The sequence below is a fragment of the Stigmatopora argus genome, chromosome 13 (assembly GCF_051989625.1).
Source record: "Stigmatopora argus isolate UIUO_Sarg chromosome 13, RoL_Sarg_1.0, whole genome shotgun sequence".
In the NCBI taxonomy this organism is placed as follows: domain Eukaryota; kingdom Metazoa; phylum Chordata; class Actinopteri; order Syngnathiformes; family Syngnathidae; genus Stigmatopora; species Stigmatopora argus.
The window spans coordinates 6,246,555-6,259,073 of record NC_135399.1 but is presented as its reverse complement, the minus strand read 5'-3'; the positions used below and the strand labels follow the sequence as shown (position 1 = coordinate 6,259,073).

Below are 12,519 nucleotides of genomic sequence, written 5' to 3'. Positions count from 1 at the left end.
GGCCCACAATTGAAATATTATTTAGGAATATAGCCATATTTTACTCAACAAAAATCATTTTTAACTGTACACAATATCCATCCTCCTTTCTTTCTTCCTTCTTTTATATCGCCATCGAAGCTAATGCTGAAAGTCGAGCCTGTCCTGTCCTATTTCTGGCATAGTCCGTCTCGAAAATGGCTTTAAATCAACACAACAATATATTTGCTTGTGCAGCTCGCTACAGATACAGTTTGGTAGCTCTGACTAATCACTAGCCAATCATAGTTGGTGAAAGCGATGACGTATCCCTACGCCAGCAAAAGGCATTGTGGTGTTGCCAACTCGAAATCTGATTGGTTAAAGCAACAGTCTTATCGACGCTTGTTTAATGCAGCAGAGCCTGCAGACCTGATTGTGAAGGCCTTGAGACAGATTTATGACCCTGGCAACAAATAATGACTGAAATGTGATTGGTTAAATGCTTCACTATGAAAACACACATCTGGAAGCAGTGCAACCAGGGGGAAAAGCAATGAAAGGAAGCTAACAGACAATTTGGAATTATTTAATATGTATTGATGGACAAAATATAATATATGATTCAGATAGTTCTTAGGCCAGCAGAGAAAGCCTTGAAGGCCCTGATGGCCCGCCACTGGCGTGACATAATATATTGTTTTATTTGAGCCAAAACAATAGGACTCCATTTATACATTATAAAAATATCTTTATCAAGGAAGGTCATCTGTAGGACTTGAGCACCCTTAGGCAATATTTAAAGCAGCTGGACAGCGCCCATGAAGGTAGCCTCCCCATCGAGGGACACTTCGGCGGAGGACCTTGGGATAAGCAGCTCCAACTGGTCCCCCACTTCCAGTTTCACAACACCTGAGCGAGGCGTTGGCACACTTTCACACCTTAAACTGGCAGCACGCGATGAGCCACTACTGTAAAGTCGTCGGCGTCGGAAATAAATGATCACGGACCTCCTGTGTAACACGTGTTGTAGGGGTTCACGCTGTCCATGGTCTGGATGCAACGGAACAGGATCACATGCTGAGCCTCATCACCCACCACCATCCTCTTCCTCCGGATTAGGACGTGGCCCATTGCAAAGCGACTGTCCATGTAGTATACCTGACCATGAGGAATGGATAAATAATAAAATAGATGTCCGGTCCATTTGAACTGAAAGGGATGGCAGTGATAAGTCACAAATTGAGCTTCTCAGAGCTAAAGTGGGCTAACTCCATTTATTGTCCCTGATAACTTAGGGCTCTTGTTTGTTTTGTGTTTTTGCTGCTTTTCTGTCTTAATGATTTGATTTGGTGATTCTTAATAATCCCATTTACTTTGCTTTGTACTTTGTGCTTTTGCTTTGTTGTTCTGCGGCCTTTGCGACTGTACTGTCTAACTTGTAACTGTTTTTTTCCCTGCATTCCCCCCTTCTTGCTACTGTCACAATGAAATGTCCCGAATACGGGATGAATGAAGTTATCCAATCCAATCCAATCCAACCTTTTTAAACTGGGAGGGCTGACAGTGATCCCAAATTAAGCTATCAAGAGCAAGCGTGACCGGACATTTGGTCGCCCGGACATTTGGTCGCCCGGACATTTGGTCGCCCGGACGTTTGGTCGCCCGGACGTTTGGTCGCCCGGGTGAATATCATTTTGAGAGCTGGTTTCAACAGTAGATATTTAGATATTAAACTCTCTCTCTCATGAATATAATTTTGAGAGCTGGTTTCAACAGTAAACTCTCTGTCATGTTGTCAAACGTCCGGCGACCAAACATCCGGCGACCAAACATCCGGCGACCAAACGTCTGGGCGACCAAACGTCCGGCCACCAAACGTCCGGCGACCAAACGTCCGGCGACCAAACGTCCGAGTACCGAGAGCAAGAGTGGACTTACTACTATATTTTTTTGGCCTTTTTTTATCCTTGGCAACTATTGAAAGCAAAAGCGAGAGGTCTGGCAGTAAACCTAAACAGAGCTAGGCTGAATCATTTTTGCTATTGTTCTCTCACTGACTGCAAGTGACGGGATAAACGAGCTGGAAGGGAGTGAGCACAAATTGAGTTACTGAGACCAAGAGTGGGCTAACTATATTCTTATCGTTTTTTCACTCATTAGCTCCTATTGATGGTGATAATGTCCAATCCATTTGAACGGCGAGGACGGACAGTGATCATTGAAGGAATGATTGATGAGCTAACTCCATTTTTGTCATTAACTGATTGGTTACCGTTATAGGCGATTATACATCCTATATAATTTAATAGAGAGGATTGCCTGTGATCACAAATCGCGTACTGAGCGTAAGAGTGGACTAACTCAATTTTTATAGACAGCTCTTCCACTGCCATTGACAGTGATAGAAGTCCAATCCATTTCGTGAAGAGGGTCGGTAGTTATTATTCATAAATTGAGCTAGTGAGAACAAGAATGGGCAAACTATTTCTGTCTTTGTTTACTGGTAGATGTCCAATCCATATTAGCATCAGCAGTGAATGATTAAAATATACATTTATACAATCATGCATCATTTGCATAAAGCCTTTTCAGCAATGACTGTGGATGTCATTTTTTTTCCTCATTTCCAAAGCTGACCAACGTTTTTTTTACAGGCCACCAGTGCCTCCATGTGGTAAAATCGGAACATTTACAATCTATACCAGGGGTGTCTGACTACTAGATATAATATTTATATATATTTTTTCATAAATGGATTAAAAGAACTGGACTAAAAGGCCTAAATATTCAGTTTTTTATAGATCTAAAACAATGTTATTTTACCTTTTTAATATATTTTTTTAGATTTTACAAAAGGATTTTTGAACTAAAAACACAGAAAAAATGGATTGAAAAATTAAAATAATTTATTTAAAAGGGGGGAAATCAGGAAATTTAATATACATCTATACTCTTCATTTTAATTTGATCCTAAAACAGAAAGTCGGCACTCATGATTTACTTTCCTGGGCCACACAAAATGATGCGGCGGGCAAGATTTGGCCCCCGGGCCACCACTTTGACACGTGATCTATACATACCTGACTGTAGACAAAGTAGAAGCCCTCCTCTAGGACTTGAATGTTGTCTCCCACCAACTCAAGTGAAGACCCTCTCTTTAGGCCAATCTGCCAGGGGATTCCTGTGTACGGCTCCAGTATAAAATCTGACACAAACAGACACTTATCATTTTTTTTACCCCTCCAAAAGAACAAATGTGCTATTGGGGGCTTTTTACCTTTCCTGAAAATGTTCCTGTTCTTGTTCGCCAACAACTGTAGACAAGACTGTGAAACTATAGTGGTGGGAAAACACAATGTATGTACACTAGGTAAATTTGGACATATTTTATTTTAAACCCAGGGATAATCAAAGTGAGCATAATTAGAAAAAAATCTCAATTTTTAACCTGGTGTGTCTGTTCCAGAGATGGTCCTCCTCCTTCTCATCGGGGTCAACGCATGGTGAGGATCCGACTGACTGCTTTTCCTATCATTCATACTCTTAGAATAGTAATAGAAACATTTAACATGTGGGTTTAAATCATATTTACTAGTATACTTTTCAACAGAAGTGTGTAGTTGTGTTTTACTGTAGTGTTGCAGTGATGTTTCCATCTTTTTTTGTTGTTGATATAAATCAGGGGTGTCAGACTCGGGTTGGTTCGCGAGCTGCTTTAACATCAACTTGATTTCACATGGGCCGGACCATTTTAGATATAATATTTAGATTTATTTTTTTATTTTTATAAATGGATTAAAAGAACTGGATTAAAAGCCCTGAATATTCAGTTTTTTATAGATCTAAAACAATGTTTATTTTAGTTTTTTTAATATATTTTTAGATTTTACAAAATTATTTTTGAACTAAAAACACAGAAAAAATGATTAAAAAATTACAGTTCATCTATACTCTTCATTTTAATTTGATCCTAAAACAGAAAGTTGGCACTCATGATTTACTTTCCCGGGCCACACAAAATGATGTGGCGGGCCAGATTTGGCCCCCGGGCCGCCACTTTGACACGTGTAATATAAATCATTAAAAAAATTGTATTTATTACCTGCTCTGTGCACTGGTCTTCCCTTCTGCGACACAGGTCGGACTTGAGGCCCTCCAACTCAGCTCTGAGGACCACCAGCCCGTAAAAAGAGAGCGCCGACAAAGAGGACAAGGTGACGAGAGCCAGCGTGAGGAGGAGGACTGGGCGGGATGGCCCTCGGGCCTCACCTGCCTTCAAGCCCATCCCAAGATCCAAATGCAAACCAACCGCCATGAGCCTCAATTCCTAAAAATTTCTTCAGTTTCACATTCGTTTTCCTGCAGCTTCCAACTCAATGAATACAGTAACACAAAGTTGAAAAAAAAGAAGAAAAAAACGGTTGTTCTGCTTGTTCTGCTTGTGTAACCACATTAACTTCCTCCCTTAACAGCCATGACCTCACTCAATACTCATTAGGCTCTTTTAACATAATACATATACACTAGTAACATTGCCTAAATAGTGGCCCGAGAAAATGGATATGTTGTATTTATAATCTTTCAACATTATTTTGCAAGAAAAATAGATCACAGGTGTTAAGGCCTGAATGCCATATTGGGGACACAGCCCAATTTTTATCTCCTTTTTTGTTTCATTATGTTTGAAAATTATGAATATAATATGCATTGTTACTGTAACACATTTTTGGTCTTTTATTCAAAAACTGTAATAAAAAAAACATGGAAAATAAATACTTATTAAGAATATGTATATTTCCTGCCCCTACTTTTAAATTATTGTAGTTTTTAATTAACCAGTACTGTATGTCAAATTTAAAATAATATACTTAACATTTAGGCGTATTACTCAGAATTTTATTTAGCATACTCAAAGCTTTAGTCACTCAAAATGATATAATCAAATTAGGATTTTTCTTATTACAATATTTGCCATATATTTTAATAACATTCTGACCTATATGACATTCTAGCTCAGATAATACCAGGATAGTAGTGTGACATATTACATTATTCTCTTAAAATTACAAAATTTTCATATTAAATGCTCTAGTCCAAGGGTGTCAGACTCGGGTTGGTTCGTGAGCCGCTTTAACATCAACTTGATTTCACATGGGCCGGACCATTTTAGATATAATATTTAGATATTTTTTTAATAAATGGATTGAAAGAACTGGATTAAAAGCCCTGAATATTCAGTTTTCTATATATCTAAAACAATGTTTATTTTAGCTTTTTTAAATATATTTTTAGATTTTACAAAATTATTTTTGAAGTAAAAACACAGAAAAAAATGATTAAAAAATGGCAATTATTGATTTAAAAGGGGGAAAATCAGGAAATTTAATATACATCTATACTCTTCATTTTAATTTGATCCTAAAACAGAAAGTTGGCACTCATGATTTACTTTCCTGGGCCACACAAAATAATGCGACGGGCCAGATTTGGCCCCTGGGCCGCCACTTTGACACATGTGCTCTAGTCTTTCAGTGAATTGTTGGCCTTATGGAGTGTAGTTGGTTTTAGTCACATACAAATCAACACTGATACCAAAACATTTCAGCTCACGTTAAAATTAAAATTAATTTGTGACTGTATACTAGCTTTGTTATTTAAAAAATACAAAAACATTTCTACTTGCACAGATCATTTTTTCTTCGTTGTAAAAGTTTGAGGAAACATTACTTTTACTGCTTTATTCTTGTACACTACCACCTATTAGAGACAAAAAAAATTCGGTCAAAATTAGTTTTCATAACCGGGAATCCATAGTTTTAAATTTGCATATAAAAAAGGTAGCTCAATAAATATATTTAATGAACTGCAATATTAACTTACCAGTGACCGTTGACGGCAGATGACATCCAACCCCTTTTGACTTGGAGGTGGATTTACCCTTCCCAGTCAAAAAGGAATTGGACATTTACTGCCGTCAATTGCATTGAAAGAGGAGTATTCTCGGCTAGTGCTCCCAGTTTAAATGGATTGGTTGTGTACCATTGTCAATGCCAGGAAATGAGCTAAAGAGTAAAAAAATATATTTTCAAAAAAGGGAAGTGATAAATTAAAACATGACAGCAGCAAAAAAACTAATCTAAAAAGTGAAATACCACATGGCATCAATGGTTGGTCAGTTAAATTGGGTCACCATGGTCTCACGTATCAATTTTATTGCATGTTGCAGAACAGAATACACAAAAGTGAAAATATGTGCTACAAAAGCGCTGAGTGGATAAAAACCCCGAAATGGTGAAGGGGTGGAAAAGATGAAAAGTGACTTTTTTTTCCAAACAAAAGCAGTACTAAGCATTCAAATGTCAGCTCAGGAAATTGATTTTTTTGTCAGTCTTGATACAAAAAGTCAACACTGTGCAGGTTGGGTACAGAAACAATCACATGCCAGCTGCACATTCACACTGACTTTCCAGCAGCAACAACGCACTTGACTCGGACAAAAGCCCATTTTTTTTGTTTTCAATTTTGCCAACCATGGAAATCCCAAAAAAATGATTCAATACTCGAACTTACATTCAGTGTAGTAGTTATTTTCCTTGGTAAGTGCCAAACAGATGCAAATATGGCTAAACAGCTCCATTGTTCTTCACTTTGAAAGAGGGCACAGAGGTTTTTAGTCATCTAAACTCCATTGGACCCCCCTTGGAAGACATTGCGGTTAATTAGCGAATTAACAGCCCTCCAAAGGAGTATGGCCATTTTGGCACATTATGGGAGGGTGACAAGAAAAAATATAACTAGAAAAGAAAAGTTATAAATACTGAGAGAGATGCCCTGGAAGGAATACTCGTACATCCAAATGGAGGTTAAAAATTCAATTTGGGCACTCAAATAGTGAGTATTTCCATATTTTAGTCCAAAGTATTTTCTCGTATTATTTTCAATGCCACCAAATCAACATGATCAAAACAAGTACACTAATGAAATTAAGTTGTATTTACATTAAAGTCTATTATGTTGTTTTGGTAGACTTTAAATCTTGTGGAGCGTGTTAAAAGAGCTGCCATGTCGTTGCAGCGCAAATCTGGATAATCACACCCCCTAAGATTACGTCAGCAGCTGAAATACATTTGGGCCAGCACGAGTGACCTCATTTGTGCCAGTGATTTCCACATAGAAATAAAAAAGAAAATATTTGAGTTGACTTAATGTCAAATGGCTGCAGTTTAACATGAGGTACATAATTTTGGTTGAGATTCAGATCTTTTTTCGTTCAACATAAAATTATGTATCTTTAACCTATATTTAAGTCAACATTTAGTTAATTTTTTAGAGTGAACTCACAAATCATTTTGATTTTTTTCAGTGCACTGTTTAATTTTGTGTGAAACTGACTATCTAAGTGCAGCATTTTACTTGAAAATTTAAGATATTGGAGGTTAGGTCTCATCATCTGGCATTTATGTGTACAGTAATTTTATTATTTTATTTTATTTGGCTGACTTACTATGGATACACTTGAGCCAGGCTGTTGACAATGAATGGGTTAGAGCAGTTTAAAGGGAAATACACCCAATCCTATGAAAAAAAAAGAAATTTCAAAACATTTATGTCTCGTAGTGGTGGAAATCGTAATTAAAAGCAAGTATTTCCAGGAAATGACTGCCCAACATGAGTGGAGACATTTTTCAAAGCCGTTACTATTTTAGCCAATCAAAAGCATCCCTTCCATTCATCATGATGCCAACATTACCATCATTTCATATTTGTCAGTGTATGTTTATCTAGTAATGGCTGTCACTTTTACACTACTGATACCTGAATTTTAGTTTGAACACATACACAGAAAAAAATGGGGAATATTTGAGAACATAAAAATAAAATTGTGGAGTTTGCATGTCTTCCGGGCCTGCGTGGGTTTTCTCTGGGGATTCCGGTTTCCTCCCACATTCCAAAGACATGCATTGTAGGCTGATTGGACACTCTAAATTGTCCCTAGGTATCAGTGTGAGTGTGAATGGTTGTTTGTCTCCTTGTGCCCTGCGATTGGCTGGCCACCAATTCAGGGTTTCCCCCGCCTCTGGCACAAAGTCAGCTGGGATAGGCTCCAGCACCCCTTGCAACACTAGTGAGGATAAAGCGGTTCAGAAAGTGATGAGGAAAATACAATTACTAAAACTAATACTAAATATAGAAAAACTAAATTGAAAAATTCTGTTCAAATTGAGATCTTAAATTAGAAAAGAAAATAGCAATTAAAAGCAACAAAAGATAAATTAATAAATTCCTAATGGTTTAAAAAATGTAATTCATTTTCTGTATTTTCTATTTTACTTCTAATTGAATTTAGGTGGTCTCATTATTTTCATGAAATACATATACCCCAATGCATTCTGATTGATATTTGTTAATATATACAGGCATCATTTGCCTGAGTATGTATGCCTATTTGCATACTTCAATACCTTGACAATTAAGGTTGTTGTCTTTCTCTTTCCTTCTTGAGGAAATATGTCCATCATAAATAATACCTTCATAAATATCAATCTAAATAAGTCTATCACCTTAGTACACTGTAAATGAAAAAAGGTTGGGGTGGTGGGAGATTAATAAAGGTAGTGTAACATTGCATAAACTTAATCACTGCCAAAGACGAGGTTGCACGTCCAATCCATTTAAACTGGGATCACTGCCGTCAATGGCAGCCAATGAATTGAGATTATTTAGGTATAAGGGTAGTTCTTATTTTATTCCTTATATGCCAGCCAATCAGGGCCCACAGATACAACAATCTATAAGGAATAAACCCTCACCACAGAAACTTTCACTTTTTGTTTTTTTTGTTTTGCTATTTTGGGGGGGAGGGGGGGGGGATTTTGAGTTTGTACAAAAATCTTCCTCCTACATGCATTTGTATAAAGAGTGATGAACGCATGCATTTGCTGCCAAACCTTTCCCCTCCCTGACCCAAATTGTGAAATTAAATAATAATAAAGAGGTTGGCTCAGATGATAGTGACATTAGAAGACGTCTGCACGCTCTCCTCGTGGGCATGGCTTTTGAGTAGCTCGCCAATGAACTGCTCTAAAGCAGCAAAGTAACCCTGGCACTGCCACGTGTCATTGTGTGTGCCTTCGGGGAAGATGGCCAGGCGTTTAGTCCGCGCCGGCGACATTTCGTAAAGTTGCTTCATCATGACTGGCGGTATGAGCTGGTCCGACAGGCCCGAAATGAAAAGTGAGGGCATACGACACTGCGCCACCCGCCCGTAGGAGAGGAATTGATTCCTGTAGCACCATAGCGGCAGCAAACGCAAGGGCAGGAAAGAGAAGAGCGTGGCGGCCATTTGCGGGATACTGAGGAAGGTGTTTTCCACCATGACGGCCGCCACACGATGCGGGTTGACCGAGGCCAGGCGCAGGACCACGGCACCACCGAGCGAGCGACCGAACAGAATCACTTTGGTTTTGTCCAAGTCGGGCCGACTCATTACATAGTCCAACGTGGCCTCGGCGTCCAGGTGAAGGCCCTCCTCGCAGGGCTCACCCTCACTCTTGCCGTATCCGCGGTAGTCCACCAGCACCACGTTAGCTTTCAGGTTGACTAGCATGAGCAGCGCGTTTGGCACCCTGTGCCCGATGTTGCCCGCGTTGCCGTGGAAGTAGAGAATGGTGGGCGGGGTCGAAGGAGCGGGAGCGGCCGTCGCACCGGAAACCACATCGCCGCCCGTGTAGCGCATGAGAATAAGGTTGAGTTTGACGCCATCTTTGGTGCGGATGTACACGTTCTCGTGAGGGATCCCCGTCGGTACGGGGACGTAGAGGCGCGACGACGATGGCTGGTCAGGGAAGTAGAGGAGCGAGTCTTGGAATTTGTACAGGATGCCCGCCACGGAGGCTAAGATGAGAGCCAGGAGGAAGAATCCCCCATACATGTGGAAGGTGAGGATCAGGGCCAGCAGGGAGACACGACAGGCACCCCAAAACCAGGAGACCAAAGTGAGGGCGCAACGCTCTACTGCGCCCCACAACCTCCATTGCTTCTCCATGGTGACACTGAGCTTTGTCACTAGAAACACTTAAAACATAAAAACAGCACTATTATTAGCAAGGAAATACAATAAAGGTTGAACTAAATATTTAAATAGGGCTGCTACAAACATTTTGTTTTGATCATTAACCAATCACCATTTTTTAATGAGTCGATTTGTTAAACTAAATATAAATAGGGCTGCTACAAACCTTTTACAGTGGTACCTTGACATACGATTGTAATCCGTTCCGAGACCACGGCACTCGTAAGCGAACAAACAAATTTAAATTAACTTGGATAAATATATACAGACACACTCAAACATACGTTTAATGTAACTTTACACAAAACTGAATTCTAGATTTTTCTTAATCTTTTGTTACCTTCGTTTTCCGGGTTAGCGGTTTGCCACGCCTCCACCCTCACGTTCGCTATCGATGGACTGCTTGCTGTTGTATTGCCTTCAAAATATTCCAAAAATGATGCACACAAATGTCCTCACAATAGGATAACGCACGACCACTTGCCAACGAGAAATAGTCTTTAAAGAACGATCGCGGGAGCTCCTTTCCTTAGAAAGAATAACAGGAAATGCAATAGCTGAGCTTACCCACGTATTGATTGTGGGTAATGAAGTTTTATTCTGAGAAAGGGTGCCATTGCCTATGGGTGGTGTGCACGAGTATACTTCATTACCCAGAAAGCCCTCTTCTTGCCCGCACATGCGCGTTGTGCGTTTCCTGGTCGAAACTCGTCTGAATAAATCGTTCAGTTCTCGTAGATATAGTAGTTATACGCGAAAGAGATGCGGCAAAAAAGACAGTGCGCTACAATGATAAACAGCCTCATGTCATGGCCACCTGTCTTGGTCGCATCTCAAAATTTTAATCGTATCGCGAGCGAACTATTCGATCGAAATTTTCGTTGTACCACAAGCATGTTGTATGACGAGCATGTATCACGAGGTACCACTGTATTTTGATAGTCAACCAATCACCATTTTTTAATGATGAGTCGATTAGTTATAGTAAATATACATGACAATATTTATCTTTGTCTGAGCAAAGCGTTAACAATTATTAAGAATCATCTGCTTAACATCAAAGACTACTGAGAATATTTTCTATTTGTTTCCTAATTAAAACAATACAAAAATGAAAAGTTTGCCTTTGGTTTTTGAAATTTAAAGTTTTTTTTTTTTAACTCAGTAAATAATAAAAATGAAAAAACCCTGGGACTACATATTCACTTTTTATATTATACAAATGTAATCAATAAAACTGGGAAAAATAGAATATTCACTATTGAACGGTTAAAAAAAATAGGATTTGGACAATTTCCAGGTCAACAATTTACTAAGAATTAAAACAGATGTTGATTAATTTGATGAATGCATAATGATGGCAACCCTCTTATTCAATCAATAAAAAATCGTTCAAAAGCAGATGCCATTTAGGAAGCGTCACACTGACTGATTGACATAAGGCAACGCCCAAATTGATTGTCGCCGGAAACAAAGTGTCACACCCAAATAATTACCACAAAAAAAGTGGTAATTAACGGTGGTGCAATACTGTAAACAGCTTTCAGTGTCAAGGGAGGCTAATCCCATCAATTGACGTCAACATCACACAAGCAGTTATATAGACCGATCTAAACGGTCATCTTTTACAGATTAACAAACAATAAAAACGGGAGATTCATCATTGTATCGAACGACTTTTTTCAATCCATTAGCATGGCAAAAGCCGCGTAGCAGTGACTCGTCGACCAGAAGATGTTCAGTTATTTCTTACTTACCTCACCTCCCTCTCATCTTTCCTAGATCGCCGTCGTTAAGTAGCGTCAAACTGGTAAGAGAAAAATTGGAGAAAGTTCACTTGACGTTAAATGGCCGAGAACCTGTCAAAACGGGTGAGGCTCCTTTTCCAGTTGTTTAGCATTCCCGGCTTTGTCTTCCGGGTTGAACTCGAAGCCGAGAATACAATTCCGCCTCCATAGATATCCTATATATGGTGAGGGAGATGCAAAAATTCTGAGTGTAAGGCGTTAGTAACTCGCGGCCATTTTAAGACAGTCATTTTTTTCTAATCTGGGCTTTTTTGCAGGGAAAATAAAGGGGGTGAAGGATTTTCTACTTTCTACTAATTCTTATGTACGGAAGCTTATTGCATTCCCCTTAAAATAAAATAAAAGAAGTCCTGGACGTTTTTTAAATTAATTTATTTTTGGGATTGTTTTTTTAAGTATTTGTATTTTTTGTTAGTATCAAGCGGTATTAACGTAGTTAGGATTTATGATGGATGTTGAAAATATATATTATTAATTATAGCTATTGTAGATTGGGGTGTGGGCAGCCCGGCGGATTGAGTGGTTGGCACCTCGGCCTCACAGCTCGGGGTTCAAATCCAGGTCGGGCCACCTGTGTGGAGTTTGCATCTTCTCCCCGGCCCTGCGTGGGTTTCCTCCGGGTACTCCGGTTTCCTCCCACATTTCCAAAAACATGCGTGGTAGGCTGATTGGACACTC

General features: G+C 39.2%; 2 protein-coding genes across 2 annotated transcripts; both read right to left on the bottom strand.

The window, feature by feature from the left end:
* Positions 1–531: 531 nt before the first annotated feature.
* On the bottom strand, positions 532–4,476 carry tnfsf13b (TNF superfamily member 13b). The gene is made up of 6 exons (XM_077617760.1): positions 4,064–4,476; positions 3,410–3,503; positions 3,239–3,295; positions 3,042–3,166; positions 969–1,119; positions 532–870 (listed from the first exon to the last, which is right to left on the bottom strand). The coding sequence occupies exons 1-6, from the start codon at positions 4,274–4,276 to the stop codon at positions 758–760; spliced, it is 753 nt and encodes a 250-aa protein (XP_077473886.1). The 5' UTR covers positions 4,277–4,476; the 3' UTR covers positions 532–757.
* A 4,351-nt stretch (positions 4,477–8,827) lies between these two features.
* abhd13 (abhydrolase domain containing 13) lies at positions 8,828–11,953 on the bottom strand. Its single transcript, XM_077617759.1, has 2 exons — positions 11,791–11,953; positions 8,828–10,035 (listed from the first exon to the last, which is right to left on the bottom strand). The coding sequence occupies exon 2, from the start codon at positions 10,004–10,006 to the stop codon at positions 8,963–8,965; it is 1,044 nt and encodes a 347-aa protein (XP_077473885.1). The 5' UTR covers positions 10,007–10,035; positions 11,791–11,953; the 3' UTR covers positions 8,828–8,962.
* Between the last annotated feature and the right edge of the window lie 566 nt (positions 11,954–12,519).

Excerpts from the sequence above, each read along its gene's own strand:
- tnfsf13b (XM_077617760.1), bottom strand. The coding sequence starts at position 4,276 with ATGGCGGTTGGTTTGCATTTGGATCTTGGGATGGGCTTGAAGGCAGGT. Across the intron at positions 3,296-3,409 it reads CTCTGGAACAGACACACCAG|TTTCACAGTCTTGTCTACAG; the intron begins GTTAAAAATTGA and ends CCACCACTATAG. Across the intron at positions 1,120-3,041 it reads TCTACTTTGTCTACAGTCAG|GTATACTACATGGACAGTCG; the intron begins GTATGTATAGAT and ends CCTCATGGTCAG.
- abhd13 (XM_077617759.1), bottom strand. The coding sequence starts at position 10,006 with ATGGAGAAGCAATGGAGGTTGTGGGGCGCAGTAGAGCGTTGCGCCCTC.